This window comes from Hippocampus guttulatus, chromosome 9 (genome assembly GCF_054856545.1).
Source record: "Hippocampus guttulatus isolate MCC_2025c chromosome 9, RoL_Hgut_1.0, whole genome shotgun sequence".
NCBI lineage: Eukaryota > Metazoa > Chordata > Actinopteri > Syngnathiformes > Syngnathidae > Hippocampus > Hippocampus guttulatus.
The window spans coordinates 19,421,344-19,440,717 of NC_141269.1; the positions used below are offsets into that span (position 1 = coordinate 19,421,344).

The 19,374-nt window shown below is 41.1% G+C and overlaps 1 protein-coding gene across 1 annotated transcript in view; it reads left to right on the top strand.

The window, feature by feature from the left end:
• LOC147200699 (palmitoyltransferase ZDHHC5-A-like) overlaps positions 1-19,374 on the top strand; it is a 50,578-nt gene that overhangs the window by 20,535 nt on the left and 10,669 nt on the right. The window contains exons 4-10 of the mRNA XM_086121145.1: positions 2,162-2,319; positions 7,476-7,648; positions 9,119-9,221; positions 10,254-10,345; positions 13,014-13,140; positions 16,918-17,023; positions 18,120-18,229. Coding sequence (XP_085977271.1) covers positions 2,162-2,319; positions 7,476-7,648; positions 9,119-9,221; positions 10,254-10,345; positions 13,014-13,140; positions 16,918-17,023; positions 18,120-18,229 — 869 coding nt within the window. The remainder of the gene's footprint in view (positions 1-2,161; positions 2,320-7,475; positions 7,649-9,118; positions 9,222-10,253; positions 10,346-13,013; positions 13,141-16,917; positions 17,024-18,119; positions 18,230-19,374) is intronic.

Below are 19,374 nucleotides of genomic sequence, written 5' to 3' on the forward strand. Positions count from 1 at the left end.
GCTTAAAGACACAGCCAAAGCAACCGCGACAATAAGTGTCAATGAACAAGTGCCCCGCTAAACCGATCACAAACTTGACTTACTGTGTCACCAGAGGATGATGCACAAAGTATGTAAAACACAAATACAAACTATGTAAACTAACTCATCAAAGCAAAAAAGACAAGTCTCGACATGAATCATCCTATGGAAAATCATAAATGACCAAACACTGAATTGAATGAATTCCCTAGATGCATGTACATGCATAGTTGAGCATCATGATGTCAGTTTAACGTTTTTACCATCAGAGACAACAATTTGGTCCAGTTGCATTATGAACAATCAGAAATCGTTCATTACAAAACTAATGTGTTTCACATTACAAGTAGTGAAATACTGTAAGTACAGTACTTTCCTCTTTCAATTTATAACTTACAATACCATGCCAATCTTCAATATCTCAAGAAAAAGTCAAACCCTGTCGGATGTAAGATTGATTCACCAATGAGCGATACCGCCAACACCTGGTCGTGGGAAGATTTGTCATTGGATGGTTGGCTCAGGGTGTCTTGAATTTTTGTATGTGATTACACTTTGCACCTTGTAGTTTTTATTGGCATTTCTGCTTAATTGTATGTGCGGAACACTCAAGGAAACTGAAGTAGAGAGTAGACCTCCAAATGTATTCGACAAAAGCACTACTCGAATACTCAGTTACTTATTTCATAATTTTTTCAACAGTGCATGCATTTGTTGATATTACTCAGCTTTACCCCCTGAACTAAAATAATACACAGGTTTTACCTCCTGCTTCGATAAATCAGTTTCGAATTATCCCGAATAATGTTGCTTGTGTCTAAAACCCGTCACTTTCTATATCACAGGTGTCAAACTCAAAGCAGAGCTGGCCTGCCACGTCATTGTTTGTGGCCCGCGAAAGCCAATCTTGTGATAAATGATGTTGAGATTTTGCAATAATTTTGTTACCCTCAATACACACACTTGACCAAAAATAGAACAAACTATAGTTGACTGATTTCAAAACTAATAATCCATTAATTTGTTGTGCACAATTAATAATGCGGTGAGACGATTAAACATTTTTGTGGTTTTCACTGTCATAACCGCCCTCCGAGGTAAGACAAAGTCGCCCATGACAAAAACAAGTTCAACACCCCTGCACTGAATAAAGAATGTCTCTGCTACCAGGACTGATTTGACATAGAGAGAACGCAGCGGCTTGACAGTAACGTTCTGCTTCAACATGGGTAGCACTGAAGGGCACATAAAAATAACTGTTCCAATGAAGTTGGGATGTTGTATTAAACATAAATAGAGAGAAGACAATGAATTGCAAATCATGTTCAATGCCTATTTCATTGAATACACTCCAGAGACCAAACATGTACCGTATTTTACGGACTATAAGTCGCTCCGGAGTATAGGTCGTACCAACCATAAAATGCATAATAAAGAAGAAAAAATATATACAGTATAAGTCGCATTTTGGGGGGGAAATTTATTTGATAAATCCAACACCAAGAACACACATGCCATCTTGAAAGGCACTTTAAAATAAAAATAAAATATAAAACAACGCGCTGAATAAGTTACATGACGCATAAACAACGAACTGAGAACGTGCCTGGCATGTTCAAGTAACATATTAAGAGTTATTCAGATAACTATAGCATAAAGAATATGCTAACAAGTTCACCAAACCATCAATGTCACTCCAAATCGCGAAATCCAATGAAATCTTCATCCTCTGTGTCACTTTAAAACAACTCCACCAACTCCAGAGGTAGAAGATGCAGCGCTTCCTCTTCTACGTCGCTCACATCAGACTCATCGTGGTTTTATCAATACAGGTCTAGAGCGGCCTCTTGTGGTTTAATGTGAAGATAACGTGAAATGATATAATAATGTGTTCATAATTTCACCCATAAATCGCTCCAGAGTATAAGTCGCACCCCCAGCCAAACTATGAAAAAAAACTGTGATTTATAGACCGGAAAATACGGTAATATTCAAACTGATGAACTTTATTGTTTTGTGCAAGTCGTCATTTCCTTTGAATTTTTCCAAAAAAGCTGGGACAGGGAAAATAAAACGGGAATCTTACTCATTTTAAAGTTGACTTGTTTGGTTTTTGGTCTGTCTCTCTGCATGTTTGTAGCTGCGGAGGATGAAGACAAGGATGATGACTTTCGTGCTCCTCTTTATAAAACTGTGGAGATCAGAGGGATCCAGGTCAGGATGAAGTGGTGTTCAACTTGTCGCTTCTACCGACCACCGCGTTGCTCCCACTGCTCAGTCTGTGACAACTGTGTTGAGGTGTGTTCACACTCGCTTCACACTCGCAGAAATATGGAAAATTCAAAGACTTCAAAGGATCTAAATTGTACAGTGCCTCAAAAAGCATTCATACCCTACGAAAGTTTTCAGATTGATCACAAACTTGAATTTGTTTTGTTGATATTGTATCTTATCAACCAACACAAAACGGCACAAAATTGTAAAGTGGAATAAAAACAATATCCAATAATCCCAAATTATAAGTGCATATAAATCTGAAAAGTGTTGTGTTCATTTGTAGTCAGGCCCCTGGACTCTGATGCTCATAACTACAATTCAGTGCAGTCAGTTGGCTTCAGAAATCACCAAATTAGTAAATAGAGTCCACCTGTAAATATAATTCACTCTCAATATAAATACACCTATTCTGTAAAAGCCTCAATGTTTTGTAAAGAACACCAGTAAACAACAGCATCGTAAAAACCAAGGAATTCACCAGAAAGAAAAAAAGGATAAACTTACTTTAAAAAAAAAAGCCTTGAACATTTCCATATCATCGTCATGGAGCGACGCTCAATCCAACATCCATAAATGAAAAAATTATGGCACAACTGCGAACCTATCATTAGTCTGAAAAGGAGGTCCAAGATCTCTCTGGAGGAACTGCAGAAAGCCACAGATTAGGTGGGAGGATCTTTCCACAGGAGAACTATGAGTCATGCACTCAAAAAAATCTGGCCACTCTGGCAACTGACAAGAAGAGAGCCGTTGTTGAAAGAATGGCAGAAGATGCTCCGTTTGCATTTTGCCACAAACCATGTCAGTGAACACTGCAAACAGATGAGACGATGAGCTATGTGTGGTGGAAAATACCGTCATCACCGTGAGCACACCATCCGAACTTTGAAACAGGGTGGTGACAACATCAAGCTGTGGGGATGCCATTCTTCAACGGGCACAGGGAAGCAGGTCAAAGTCGATAGGAAGATGAATGTAGCTAATTACATGTGTCAAACAGTGGGTTGCAACGGCACCAGTGTTTGATGAAATGATTTAGGTAAATTCCCTTTCACTCACTTTGTTTGAAGCAGACACATTTCAAAGTACATCAATTACGGTAAATCTCTTTGGAAAGTTCAGTAAAATATGCCCCTCCCCCTTTCAAAGGTTGAAAATTTGACAAATGCTGAAAGGAAATGCAAAAATGTGAATGCTTTTAGGGGGCCAAACAGGAGAAAGTCTGAAGGGGTAAGGTCTAGGCCAGGGGTGGGCAAACGTTTTGGCTCGGGGGCCGCATTGACTTTTAAAATTTGACAGAAGGGCCAGGTCAGCACGAGCTATGGTACATTAAAAAAAAAACTGCATTTGTTGACAGTCCATATCAAACATCAACAGAACAAAAGCATGAACGTACTGTATTAATATACTTTTTTAAAATGACGACAGTGTTGTTGATGACCTATTTTAGCCTGTGCATTTCTGCAGATGGGTTGTGATCAGACCAGTAGAAGTAGAGCGATACAGAGGTCCTAGGTGGTCGAAAAGATCCCGCCCCCCCTCCCTGTATTCTGCAACTTCAAGTCAATGCGCCACCTGGCGGTGAAATGCCTGTCATTACAAGTCCAATTGAAATGAATGCAATCATTCACATCGAACCTTAATTGTAGGCCGACCTTCGGCGGGCCGGATTAAAAAGACCAACGGGCCGGATTCGGCCCGCGGGCCGTAGTTTGCCCACCTCTGATCTAGGCTGTAAGAGGGGATGAGGGAGCAGTTCCCCGCCCAGCTCATTGATAGTCTGCACCGTTTGGGCTGCTCTGTGAGGCCTTGTGATGTCATGATGCAAGATGACTCCTTCTGACTGATGACCCCTGAGTTTGTTCTTTATGTCTTTCTTGGCCTGGCTCAGCAGCTCTCAGTAGTTGGCACCAAGTTTGAAAGTGACGATGAAGTCAAAAGTGTTGTGAGCGACGAGCTGAGACATCAGTCCAAAGATTTTTATGTTGAGGGAATATGGAAGCTAGTGCACAGATGGGAAAAGTGTGTGATAGTGCTGGGAGAATATGTTGAAACCTTTAAAAAAAAAAAAAAAAGTAAGCTATCTGTATTAGAAGTCCTTGTCCGAAAACGTCACTTTATTTATTTAATGGCCGTCGTAGTTGTGAATAATTACTTCTTTAACGACTGTGCGCCCATCAGTTTGACGGCTCTGCAAATGTTACGCATATTCGGCTGGGATGGCGCCTCCGGGTTTTCATGACAAACTGCTCGTCACCATGATCTAGAAAACAATCTTATTGAGCAGAGGAGGCATTACATCTGCTTCAGAATATTGACGACTCTAAGGATGAATTGCTCAGCTGACACACACTGAGTCCAAGTAAAAAGTACCCCGGCCCCGACCAAAAGGAGCCATGCCACGTATAGTACAAAAGGATGTTCGATGTCATAGTCATGACATTGTGGGGAGCACATGCCAAACAGTTGAAATCAATAAAATAATGAGCTTTTGTGGTGCTTGTGGATATAATTCCCAACAGTTGCGGGTGTGCTCACGACTGAGTTGTGTGCCATACTTTTGATTTTCTCCCTTTTTTTGAAGTGATGTACAGTCAGGGCGGCCCGGTAGTCCAGTGGTTAGCACGTCGACTTCACAGTGCAGAGGTACCGGGTTCGATTCCAGCTCCGGCCTCCCTGTGTGGAGTTTGCATGTTCTCCCCGGGCCTGCGTGGGTTTTCTCCGGGTACTCCGGTTTCCTCCCACATTCCAAAAACATGCGTGGCAGGCTGATTGAACTCTCTAAAATTGTCCCTAAGTGTGAATGTGAGCGTGAATGGTTATGTGCCCTGCAATTGGCTGGCAACCGATTCAGGGTGTCCCCCGCCCACTGCCCGAAGTCAGCTGGGATAGGCTCCAACACCCCCCGCAACCCTAGTGAGGATCAAGCGGTTCGGAAAAATGGATGGATGGATGGATGTACAGTCAAGTCTTTTGCGACACACGTCTTCTTTTTTTCGGCACCAAACAAATATATTTAATAATAGCTGAACCGCACGCAGCTTGAGAGCTGCACAGGACAATAGACGCTCCACCAGCTTCACATTAATTTATATGTCATATTTTACATTAAAAGATACAACCGAATTTTAAAAAACAGAATATCGACCCAGGACATGCTGGAGAGACGATGTCTCCTGGCTGGCATGGGAATGCCTTGGGATCCCTCCAAAAGAATTGGAAGACATGGCTGCGGAGAGGGAAGTCTGGGCTTCCCTGCTGATGCTTCTGCCTCCGCGAACTGACCCCAAATGAGCGGTAGAATAATGATGGATGGAAAATACCTTGATGAGACACTCGAGACACGATGATGTTATTGTCGTTAAAATGGCGGCTCTGGTAGGTCTTATTGTTTCAAAATCTTGGTACTTCGCGTGTCAGACCCTCAAACCCAGCATTGTTTACATGGCAAACGGCAACAGTGGTTCACAATAAATAAATACATAAATAAATCACAAACTCTGTGTTTCAACATTTGAACACCTAAACACTCTCCCGAGCAAACATGAGATAGCTCTGGCTAACCCACTATATCAAAGATCAAAACACGTATTTTTTACCGCCAATGCATTTCATCGGGCATCGATTTTATGCGGATTTTCGCTGTTTGAAAGGCGGCCAGGTCCCTATTTGTGCGTATAGTGGGGGTCAACTATTATTTAAAAAAAAAAAAGGGAAAAAAACCCTTTTCACTTACCAGTGAAGCATTGGGTGGCACAATGCATTTAATTGTTGAAGTCCTAAGGACTTAAATCCTTGTCATATGTGTGTTTGTTTTACCAGTGGTTGAATGTATGTCATATTTAACAAATGTGTTTGATTTGTGTTGCACAAACCTTCGGTTGTGTGTAAAATAATGACATCCGATGTCAATTCCTTGCACAACTTGTATCTTATAAAAATTAAGATTCACGATGTGTTGAATTACTTTATTAACACGTTTCATTATATATTTTTCAGGATGTAAAAGGTTATCGTATAGATTCATGTATAATAAATTATGAAACCGGTGTTACTTGTGTACAACTGCTTTAAATGTTTGGGGTACATCAAGGTAAAAACAATCGGCAAACGTTGGCCATTTAGCCGATCTTTCAAGGGCTATGAATTGGGTAATTTAATCGGCCAGCCGATTATTCGTCGGCCCAAGTTTATGCCCTTGAAATTAGCATTGTTTTCTGGGTGACCTGTGCATTGCCACGACAGCAGTTTTGCAAAAACTCACCAACTATGCGCTTCAATATCATGAAGGCCTAAACAGTTTTCTGAGCAAATTTGAGGTAGATCAAGTGTGTAAAATTGGGACAAAATAGGATCACCAGGGCCAAGTTACAGCATTTTTAGTTGTCAAAGACAACCATCGGAATTGTGGCGCCAGAATGGCCAAGCCCTCTGACGAAAAGTCACAATATTCGGCGTAAAGCATGATCAACTTAGGAGACTTTTCGGAGAAATATTCGTTCAATATTCTTATGGTAGTGGATTTAAATGTAAAATATGACTTTTCTTGTGTAGATATGTCTTTAGGCTGTGACTATTAGTATGTGTATGTATTGTATTAGTGTATGTATGTATACCTTTATTAGACACTTGAGCAGCGGTAATAATTATTTCAGGCAATGAAGTTTGGGATTTTTGGGAGCATGTACAGGGGATTTATTAAGTATTTCCTCTTTGGTGCAGGAAATGTAAAATTTTGAAAATGTTGTGCTGTGGACCCTGTGGACTTTATTTTTTGTACGTCTCGAGGTGCTACCCGTGCCTCCCAATTTCCGTAGTCGTACCACGAATGGATTTTGTTTTTCATTGAAGGGGGCATTACAGAGCCAATATTTTGTTAATGTGCATGACAACTTTAAAATAATCAAAATTTTTACCAGGCCTGTTGAGTGCACAAAGTTTGGTGAGATTTTAGGTTCCCAAAAATGTGATTCATCAGTTGTTCCATAATAATCATAATAACTCGGACAAAAACAATATGGACCTTACAGCGCTCATTGCTCTCGGTCTTATTATCATATAAAACGTTAGAGTTCTGAATTTAACTCTATGTGCCTCATTTTTACAAAGATTACTGTCAAATTGAGGTCCATTGTGCCTCGGCTTTGATCTCAAAGATATTTTCTTTGCTTCTACAGGACTTTGACCACCACTGCCCATGGGTCAATAACTGCATTGGCAGGAGAAATTACCGATACTTCTTCCTCTTCCTCCTTTCCCTGACTGCCCACATCATGGCTGTGTTCGGCTTTGGCTTGCTCTTCATCCTTTATCATCACCAGTACATTGATCGCCTGCATGCGATTGTCACGTATCCTTAAATCAATGGTCTTTTCCTGGATGTGTTCCTTGCTTATTGAATTTCAAATGAAAATGTGATTTTTAACGAATAAGTAAGTTTGTCATGGCTCATTCAATTTTGCACTCAATGTCATAATGTAGTCTGCGCAGGGCATTGAATTGATCGAAGGTGGACAGCTCTGGTTGTCTTAGAAGATGTTTGGCCTCTCATGCGAGCAGGCTTTATCAGGAGCTGCACATTCTGTAGACTAGCTCGGACAGCACGAGCCTGAATTTTGCTGTGAAAACACATTTTTTCTTTTCTCTTAAGCCTGAGGCGTGCTCCAAATCATAAATAGTATCACTGTCAGAATAAAATGACTACACTTCAACCATCCGCTATATCAGATTGCTGTTTTGCATTTTATGCACATTTTGTGATTTGCCATAATGTTTTCACTCACCGATCCTATCAATGAAATCATTCATCAGTCAGTGAAGTCATTCATCAGCTCTGCAAAATAAGACTTTTCGGCCGCAGTTTTCCCCACATTTATATTTACCCTTGGGAAGCCACCACAAATTAATTTTGGTAGCCACTTATAGATATTGGTGTGATCTGTATGATCTGAATGTCATTGTATTACGTTTCTTTTGCTGCATGGAGAAACCGCTCTGCTCATAGTGGCTCAAATGACTGAAGTTTCTAACGTATCAATGTTTACATTTGAGAATGATCTTAGTAATATCAGAGGCATTGACATCTCAAATAATATCTCCAGCAGGTATAATAGCCATCTCATCACAGCGCACACATTGCTCTTTTTGTTGTTTCTGAATTTTCGCTTGGACATACCACTCCATGTTGGGTAAAGTCGATCTACTGTCATCTGGATATTCTGAGTTTTGGATTACCATTGCATTGACTCTCTTTTGGGTGAGATCACTGTGTATCATGGAATGTAGAAACTCATGAACATGGCGGAGCTAGAAAATGTACAACAAGCAGCTTGTGATTGAACAAAACATTTGTCTTATTCAATTTCCTACAAAGGGTGTCAAAAGAGGGAAAAGATGATGGAGATCGTTGAAATTTAGAAGTAGAGGCGATGATGTAATGTATGAACAAAAACATACACACACACACAAATCGCCCGACTCGTGAACACTTTTTCTGGGTGATTCACATTTACGTAAAACTATCGGAACACCTCTTACTTCTGTTGATGCTTAGTAAACAGTACGCAAATATATCCCAGTCCAGTAAATAAACAAATTCTTTCAATTTATTTAGTTGGTTTTTTTTATGTAATGTTCTTTAATTGATGTTTGACCCCAAAAATCCTGATTGTGTATCGACTACAAATGACCGGGATGAATGAGAGTATTAATTTGTTAGCCGCTGAATGAGCCACTGTTGTGGAAGCGCTATATAAATCAGCATGTATTGTATTGTATTGTATTAACAGACAAAATATTCCTTAACGTTCTTCCTTTTCAGGTTGGCTGTAATGTGTGTTTCAGGCCTGTTCTTCATTCCAGTTGCAGGTCTTACTGGTTTCCACATTGTTCTTGTGGGAAGGGGCAGAACTACTAATGAACAGGTAGAAAATATTTTAACGTCCCTTTTTTTTTTCCCCTCACATGCCGATTAAACCACTGTGAACCACCACTGCTCATGGGCGATAGGAACCAAAAGAACCTCGAATAACACATTTCCACCAATAATTGATCCTCCAACCCGAAGTAATTGAAATTGCCGATAATAGTTTAAAACAGGGGTCACGGACTTGATGCTCGCTGGCCCTCAAGGACCGCATAAGTAGCCCACGTGCCTGCTCTTGAAGGAGCTCACCCGGGAACTGGATCTAACTTTTTTGTGTTACTATTCTAAAAAATAAATAAATAAATAATAAAAAAGAATAGCTTCACTTAACAGTCAATTTTTTTTACATCACACTTGCATTCATGTAAATTTGGAAATGATAATGTTGAAAAAAAAATTTGTCTAGTTCAAAGGTCAGTGTTGCAGCGCATGACCACACCATGGTGTTCGTGGAGACTAGTAGAAGAAGAAGAAGAAAACAACTTTTATTTGTCTCACAATGGAGAAATTCACATTTTACTGCAGCAAAAAAGATAAAAAGTAGAAAAAACAAAACAAGTATTTGCATGCACAAAAAGAAATAAATTAAAAACAATTAAAAAAATGGACTGTACACAGTCGAGAGTGAAACCTCCCACAAAGCTGGCCCCTCTGACCAGTTGGTCCAGTCTCTCACTATCCCGCTCTTAGATGCTGCCTGACCAGCAGACTATGGTATACTGAATGGCTGAGGCCACCACAGAGTCATAGAAGATTTTAAGGAGTGACCCCTGAACTCCAAAAGACCCCGATTTTCTGAGCAGAAATAGCTAGGAACCACAAACAACACGCCAGACTCAGCCATCAAGCTGAAGAGTGTGTGTGCAGACATTAAGGTGATGGCAAAATACTGCTTGACAGGCATTGAAGTCCTGGTGGTAAAATTCATGAGCAGATACATTTGTGAATGATGAACCGCAAATATGCTGGAATCCACTATAATTGTCCTATTCAAGATGTCCATTCCTATGTTGCTTCTTATTCTCTTTAGGTGACGGGAAAGTTCAGAGGAGGTGTCAACCCTTTTACCAATGGGTGTTGGAAGAATGTCGCTCATGTCCTCTGCAGTTCACAAGCACCCAGGTTCACATTTACATTTTTATTTTATACTTAGAACAGCACCAGGCATTTGACTTCACACAAGTGCGTCATGATGTCCACAGACATTTAAAAAAAAGGAATAAAATGTGGTAAATGAAAATTGTAAAAATCACATGACCTACAACAGTTGCAAAAGGCAGCGCACTGGATGAAAGACTAGTAGCGCCTTTACCAAGTCCTCAAAACACATGTTGACTTATTGGGCAAACTCCCATGCACTCTCAAGGCTCCTGCCAAGGGTGTACAAATGGTCCACTGTTCCCCGACCAGGACAAAAACCGCACTGCTCCTCCTGGATCTGAGATTCGGCTTCCAGCAGACCCCTGGGGGCCCCTCCTTCAGCACCCCTGAATAGAACTTACCAGGGGCGCAGAGGAGTGTGATCCCCTGTAGTTGGAACACATTCTCCTATCCCCCTTCTTAAAAAAGGGCCCTGGTCTGCCAATCCACAAGTATCATCCCAAGTGTTCACGAGATGTTGTAGACAGCCCCACAACATCCAGAGCCTTGAGAAACTCTGGGTGTGTCTCATTCATCCAGGGCCTCGCCACCGAGAAGCTTTTAAACCACCTCATTAACATCGACCCCAGAGACAGGAGAGCTTCATCAAAGGAAGGTGTTTCAGCGGAATTGGGGAGGTCTTACAAGTATTCTCCCCACCGACTCACAATGTCCCGAGTCGAGGTCACCGGCAGAGGCTGAAATTTTTTCGGGAATCCCACAGGTCCCAGGGATCTCAAGGGTTTCCGATGGGATGGGAGTCAACTTTATCCTTAATCATGGGTTTGGGACGGTACAGGATGAAATGTTCATGGGAGCAGACTGGAGCAGGATCATGCTGTCAAAAAAAACAAAGGAAAAAAAAACTAGATGAGTCCATGAGATGAAAGGAGGCAATGAACTGTATAATAAAGGAATGAAAGGCAACTTCTTTTCTTTTTTTTTTTTTTTCTTTTTTTTTTTTTAATGTAGCTGACCACCAAAAGGGGAGCGAGCGGTATGGGAGTGGAATTCACTCTCAATAGGAGCAGTATGGGAGTGGGAGTTGTTTTCACCAGGTGGGACGAGTCAATATTTTAGTGACAAAAGCTGTGCTGCTGCTCAATTCAAAAGTTCATGAAATATTTCTGTCTGTTTGAATCTACCTCAATCTAATTTGCACCTGCTAATGCCAATTTCACTATGATTTTGTCCCACATTACTAATAAAGACAAGACAAAGGGTTTTCTTTCTCGATATTGTCTTTTTACTTGCTGCTCTATGTGCCTTTAATTGTCGCCTGGGGACAAATAAAGTTTTTGAAACGTTTTTTTTCCCCCACTATAGTCCAGGACTGGTGCGGGACGGGATTTTTTTCTGTAGGAGTGTGATGGGACGTGAGTGAAATTCCACTCCCATGTCACCCTCGAGTCACCGGTGCTCTATCTCCACTGTATGCTGTGTTAATGGTACACAGCTTCCCCCTCCTGAGACGCCGGATGGTGGAAGAGAATTTCCTTGGAGCCATCTAAAAGTTGTTTTACATGGCCTAACCTAACTCTTCCCATACCTGAGTTTTAGCCAAGCATTTTTTCCCCAAATACAAGTACAGTATTCGGAAATTACGCTATCACCTTATTTTGTCCCACTAAAATTCACGATATTGTACTTGGTGCAACACTATTGAATTTAGTCTTTCAATAGAAAATGCATATTCGATTTAACATTCATATTTAATTAATTTGACATCCATGTTTTCGGGATGCGGGACGAAAACAGAGTAATCAAACCAAGAACATTTTAACTGTGAGGCATATGTGCCAACTGCATGTGCCACAGTGCCACTCTCAAAACAACTTAATGCAGTGATCCCCAACAATTTGCAGGGATAGGGCCCGAACCTTGCTGCAAATAGCAGAAATGCACACGATTGTGGGGGTGCATATAGTTGTCCACCCCCCCCCCCCCCCCCGCCCACACCGTGCAGCATATCCTAAAAGTACCATTTCACAAAGCCCGCAAACCTACCGTATTTTCACGACCATTCGGTGCACCGTATTGTTGGGCGCAGTCTCAGTAAAGGGTGCTATTTCTGTATTTGACACATACACAAAACGCACTGTATTATTGGGCACAGCCAGGCATGGTAAAACATACGCCAGCTTAAACATACGGCATGCATGCACGCACGCTAAAAACACGTTTTTAAAAAGGCAACGGAAGCAAAACTGAGTTCAGTTGTAGTTTATTTCGCCATTTTACAATGTACTCACGCGACTGGTACCTGCTAGGGACGTGCCTTTAGCGTCCTCTTACACGCCCACCCTTCACTCATTGGCGGACTTCCGCATGCCTGTCGTCACTCACTCCGCCTTTTCTCTGTATAAACAGCGTGTCGGCCAGAGGTGCTCTCAGTCAGGCTTTGGAACTCGGCGCATACACTAGACGCTCCGCATTATAAGGCGTCCTGTCCATTTTGGAGAAAATTTAAGACTTTTAATGGTGCCTTATAGTCGTGAAAATACGGTAAATGTCTCGGCCTTTATATACTGTCATGCACGTGTGCTTGTTTTCCTCATCTCTCGCCTCCAAACAGATGTCAGGAGGGTTCACTGTGCGCATGACTTTTACCACCTAGCCTATGGAAATTTACTTTCTTTTGTGTCTGCAGATATTTGGCAAGGAAGCGGTATGTGCAGAGTGTGTGTGTCCAGCCTCCGTTTCTACGGCCACAACTGACTGAGGCCCAGCGAACTGCAAAGATCCTGGATAATGGTTTACGAGGAGATCTGCATAGGGTGAGATAAGATCCGTAAAGCTAAATTCAATCTGGTTATAGTCGCGGGGTTTTATGTGTCTTATCTCTCTATTTTGTCGCTTCTGGTGCCAACACAAGTGGCCACGACTCAAGTCATGCAGATAGCAATTGTAATTTGTTTTTCTTTTTATATACCATATTTACAGCACTAAAAGGCGCACTTTCAATGAATGGCCTATTTTGTAATTTTTTTCATATATTGGATGCACTGGATTATAAGACGCAATCTACAATGCATCCACTAGATGGAGCTACGCTCCCTCCGTTCAAGTCGAGAGGCGTTCATGACCGCCTCCGAAAAACGTAAATTAACAATTACTTCAATGAAACTATGAAAATTGAAAATAATGCATCAAAACAGAAAATCAAGCAAGGAAATCACAAAATACATTCTACAGCCCCCCTACAGAATTAATTTGGACATTTCCTTGAGTGTAGCTCCAGCAGAACGATCAGATGTCATTAAAATGTAGGAGACTGGACTGTCTCAGAAGTGTATTCCTTTGTTGTGTACTGTATTCACAAAAGAGGAAATCACAAAATAAATTCTATCGGGGGGCTGCAGAATTTATTTTATGATTTCCTCGCTTGATTTTCTGTTTTGATGCATTCTTTTCAATTTTTGTAGTTTCATTGAAGGAATCGTTAATTTACATTTTTGGAGGCGGCCATGAACGCCTCTCGAGTCGAACAAAAGAAGAAAATGCACGGACAAAGACGTATCTGTATTTGTTGAGACTGTGAAAACCATTAATAAAGTATGTGTTTTAAAAAAACAACACCACAGCTCTCCTTTTTTCGGAGCTGTAACACAAACTTATTTAATAAAGCAGCGACACAGGTCACTGAACCAACAGCAATTTATAACATTGTAAGCATGTCTCCAGCAAGGAGCCATCTTGGAGTCAACATATTACCGTAATGACCATACACAAGGCGGACCGGATTTTAAGGCGCGCTGTGAGCTTTTAAGAAAATTGAAGACTTTTCGTGCGCTTTATAGTGCGGAAAATACGGTACACAATTGTGTATTATTATGTTTCCCTGCTTGTTCAAAAGAGAAGCTCCTTCAACTATCGACAATGGAGTAGACAGACCACAGCTCATAATCTGAAGCGAGACTAAAGGCCAAGCTACGGACAAAGTTGTGGAGGTGTACACATGCAGTTCCCATGCATGTGTACTTGGATGCACTTGGATGGGAAATGGTACCCACATAAGAATGACAACAGCAGACACTCAAACAGCTTCCTCCCTCTAGCCATTAACTCCCGAAACAGTAACCCAAATCTGGCTGTATAGTGCCTCTTTGCAATTTTGCACAACCCTGTGGAAATGCATTACCACTATAATCATTGTAGCTCCAGCTCTGTACTTACTTGAACCACTGTCACTGATCTACAGTATATTCCACAGCACCAGACACTTTAAAGCGCTCAAGGACTTCTGTACAATTGCACACTTAAAGTTGCTCTACAAATACTGCTACTGGTCACTTTAAAATGGTGCAATGATTATCTGCACCAACTGCACAACTGTTATAGATTGTATTCTACCACTGATCCCTTTAGCTCTGCTTGATACTTTGCACATTGCCTCACAGCTGTCATTGGGTGGTACTACCGCACAACGGCACCCTTACATTACGGAATGTCTTTCCATACTTATTTGTCATGTCCTTGTTTATTGTAGTTGCTTGTTGATGATACTTGTGTAGCCTGTCCTACGGGAGACAAATTCTTTGTGTGTTCTACATACTGTACTTGGCCAATAAAGATGATTCTGATTCTGATTTCCTCCAATAAATTACAGGCAAACTAGTCGATCAAAGCCGGCTCACCCCATCCACATTCTGCAGCCAAGACCCTGAAGTCCATAGACTAAGCTGCAACTGATTGTGAGCCCTGCTGTAACGAAAATAAACAATTTCTGGCCTCACGTCCCCGAATGGAGTGGTAGAAAACTTTGCGAAGTTCGCCTGAAAAGGCTCAAAAAGCAGTCAAAACAGGGGATTCCTTGTCCCAAAGAGCAGTAACCCACTGACCCGCCTTGCCTCGTAATAAATGAACACAAAAAGCTCTTAGCGGCATCCGATGAATAACTAGTGGGCTGTAAAGCAAAAACCTAATTACAATGAAATAAAAAGTGACACTGTAAAACTTGCGTTGGAACGAAAGTTGAGTGTGGAAGAGAACAGGGGAAGCTTGACCAGGAAGGTTTCGCACAATAGTGGTTGAGTCTGAACTGGGCAGTGACAGTTGAGTTCGTTGGGTCTTAATCTGTTGGACTTGGAGGGTTAGGGTCTGGACGCTTTCCATTAGTTGTATTGCAATGATTGCACAGTCAGCTATCTTCTCTATTGCTATTTGTGGACCTGATCACAAACACCGATCTCACTGAATTAGTGACGCTAACACTTTTTTTTAAGTCTGGGCCCCTTGCTTCAAATAATTTATTCCCAAATTTTATGTAAAATGACATCTGAATTAAAAAAACATTTCATTGAATGTGCATTATTTTTCTGTATTCATTCTATAATCAGAGTGCTACATAAAACAAAACAAAACAAAAAAAACCCTGTAACTACACTGAATACAGTTCAGCTCGGCTGGAATACTGGAATGCACATGATACTTTGAAGTCAGCCAGTACTCGCGCAAGCATCTCCAGTTGGTCCAAAATGCTGCTGCTCACCTCCAAATGGAAGCTCATAGAAGAGAGTGCATAACCCCAATTCTGGCCTCCCTACCCTGGCTCCCTGTATATTTTACAGTTCATTTTAAGATTCTTTTATTTGTCTTTAAATTTTTAAATTGTCTCTCCCCACCTTACCTCTCTGAGCTCCTCTATATCTAAGTACCAGCCCCCTGAGTCAGGTCAATGGCCCAAATGCTCATGTAGGTACCAAGGACTTCAGAGGTTCAGAGGGGACGGAGCTTTTTCTATTGTTCCCTCCCTTTCGAAAAGCCTCCCGTGAAACTGCCCATCTTTAAAACTCTTCTTAACACATTTTTATTCTTTGGCTTTTGACTCATCATGGTGTTTTAATGTTATATTGTGTTTACTGTTTTTATGTTACTAATTTGTTTTAACTGTCTTTGTTTTTATGTCTGATTTTTGCTTATATGTGCAGTACTTTGTATGCATCTGTGGTATGTAATAATAATAATCATAATAATGATAATAAGTAGTAGTATTACAAATATAATAACATTTTCTCAATAAAATATTCAAGAAAAGCTCCTGTTACATTAACATTTGTTGCAGGTTTTTGCAATTAAATCTTTCAATTCAACTAGTCTTACATTTTAGTTGCTTGGTTTTGAAGTGTTAGGAAATGCAAGATTGAAAGACCCCATGATTAGCAGTCTGCTCATAGGTGTGGCTCTATTTTTGGCTTTTTGTCTGACAGCTTTTGTGTTTTAACTCTTTGTTTGTTCCTCAGCAAATTTCACCTCCAAAAGACAGTTCTTATCGCTGCCAATAAGCTGCTCCACTCCTGAACTTGTCAACAGTAGACCACATGCAGGAGTTTGTTTCCAGATCCCATGCTGTTGATAGAGTTGAGATTGACTGTATTTATCAAAATGTCATTGTTGACCACCTTAGCACACAACCCTAGCACCAGACCTTTATGTTTCCTGCTGTGGGTGGGTCAAACAAGGACAAATGCTGACTTCATTGATTTATCTCCGATTCAGTTGTTGATTTGTCCTGAAACTACACATATTGTAACTGATGTCTTTAATATTTTCAGTCGAAATCAAGTCTGGATATGCAAGAGAGCCAATCGTGTGATGCTGAACCTCCTCCTCCAAAATGGGAACTTCGCTACCCTGGAATCACCAGAGGGAGCTCACAGGGTAACAAATCATTACTTCAAAGTATCCTGCATTAATCTTTTTAGTGGACATTGTATGTTTTTGACTATCACTATCGAACATGCTGCAGATGTCAGAAATACACTTGATTCCTGTGGACATGACTGACTGTACTGGAGGAATGTCAGGTTGATGTTATATGCCGAAGAATGCACCCAGTAGCGGGGTTGCCAGTCTAATGTCATCTGGTCAGTGACTGGAAGGAGAAATTTGCCAATGTGAGGACTTGCAATGCATGGCTCAAAAGACTCCTTATGATGAGTGAAAAATGTTGGACCTAGTTTTCCCTTTCCTAGACGTAGGTCACCTATGGAGCGAGGCCTTGAGGTGGGGCTCATTGGCGAGCGACTAAGTAGCCACTTTGAGGGACATGGAATGTCACCTCTCTGGCAGGGAAAGAGCCCAAGCAAGTGTGTGAGGCAGAAGACTTCCGACTAGACATAATCAGACTCGCCTCCAGGCACAGCTTGAACTCTAGTACCAGTACTCTCGAGAGGGGTTGGACTTTCTTCCACGCTGGACTTTGCCCACGGTGAGAGGTGCAGAGAAGTCGTGTTGCCCCTCGGCTTGGAGCCTGTACGTTGGGGTTCACTCCTGTGAACAAGAGGGTAGCCTCCCTACGCCATTCCGGACTGTTGTTTGTGCCGATCCACCAAACAGCAGCTCAGAGTACCCAACCTTTTTGGAGTCCTTGGAGGGTGTGCTGTATATCGTTCTATGCAGTGCACACCGAACTGTGATCACTGTCGTTGAACGATTCAAGTGTTGCAGCGTGTGCTCAGTGTGTATTTCTGAACACAACAAGGAATTCCATGAAAATAAGTGATTTTCTTTCCTTAGCCCTAATGTCAGCTGTGAGAAACGTTGGTTCCTTGCCACTCTGAACAGGAGAATTGATTCTCGCAAATAGATGGATAAAGGGATATTCCTCTGTTTTTGAAGAGCAGGATAATGCTCATACCAGCATCTGACTGATTGACTGACACTGCTGTCCTAATATTACAATTTCTTGTAATTAATAAAAAAATGTTATATTTCACTTTACTCTTTTTTTTTTTTAAAAAAAATTTCTCTGCAGATTACGATCTACTCAACAAAACACCTCCTACTCCAACAATGTATAAATACAGACCTACCTTCAGTCCTGGAAAGAACCACACACCACTAACCCATGCTTATGCAAACCAGGTAATGTACACATGCGGTGAACACTTCAATTAGCATTTGACCTGATGCTATGACCAGAGGGCTTCGTGGCCATTTCTGATCGAGTAAATTCTCTCTCTCATAAATTTAATTAATTCCAACCCCAAACTGAAGTGATACCCCTTATATGTATATATCAGGGATGAGATTTTTCCGCTTTTTGGCGGAATTCCGCTTTTTTTCCAGTCAAAATGGACCTATTTTATATTGTTCCAAATCCGTAAAAAAATTATGGAGGGTTGTCCGGACTTGTCTTCGGCAGATTCGGGGCTCGTAATGTTTACAAGTAATGTTTGCAAGCATCCATTTTGAATCCCGTTTCTTATCGCAAAGCGTTAGTTTGTCGTTACTTCGTATATGGGCTAAAACCAATGTCTTACTTGTTGTGATTGGTCGCGATATCGGCAAATGCAGAATTACAACCAATCCGTGTTCGCCTTCCTAAACCCCTTTCTTGCAAATGCCGAATGTTATCGAGACTCGTGACGAAGCTCAAGTGCGTCAGATAGATGCGGATCTAAAAAACACGTTTCGATGGGACTGGTTGGATAGAAAGCTGACGGTGTCCCCAGTAGGAAACAGTAAAGAGGAACCGTTGTCTGTGCTTGTGTCGGATTTCGTGAAAAAGCTCGATGTCGCCGTTAAAGTTCTGTGTACAGTGTGTGACGATGTCATTCTATACGGATCGAGAGGATGGAAAACTTAACAGTCACGCAACCTTGGTGAAACACTGAAAACAGACATTTTTACTGAAGAGTAACGACTCGATCTCAAACGCTTTTCTCAGCCTGGAGCATGTGTAAAAACAAGTTGGCTAAAAAGAGAGTGAAAAAGACGGAGAGGACCAATAAGCTTTTAGAGCTTGCTAAAAAGCTTAAAATGAAGAGAAAATAAAGTATTCTACCTCATGAAACTGTATATTGTTGTATATATTGTAAATAGAGATCCACTTTATATAATAAAATACATTCATAACCCATAAATAGTAAACAGTGTGGGACTTCACTATTGGATTGGATTGGATAAACTTTATTGTCAAATGTACTGTATGTGTAACATACAGCACAGATGATCACTGTATGAGGTACGAATCAACAGCTTTTTATCCCATTCACACAACACTTTAT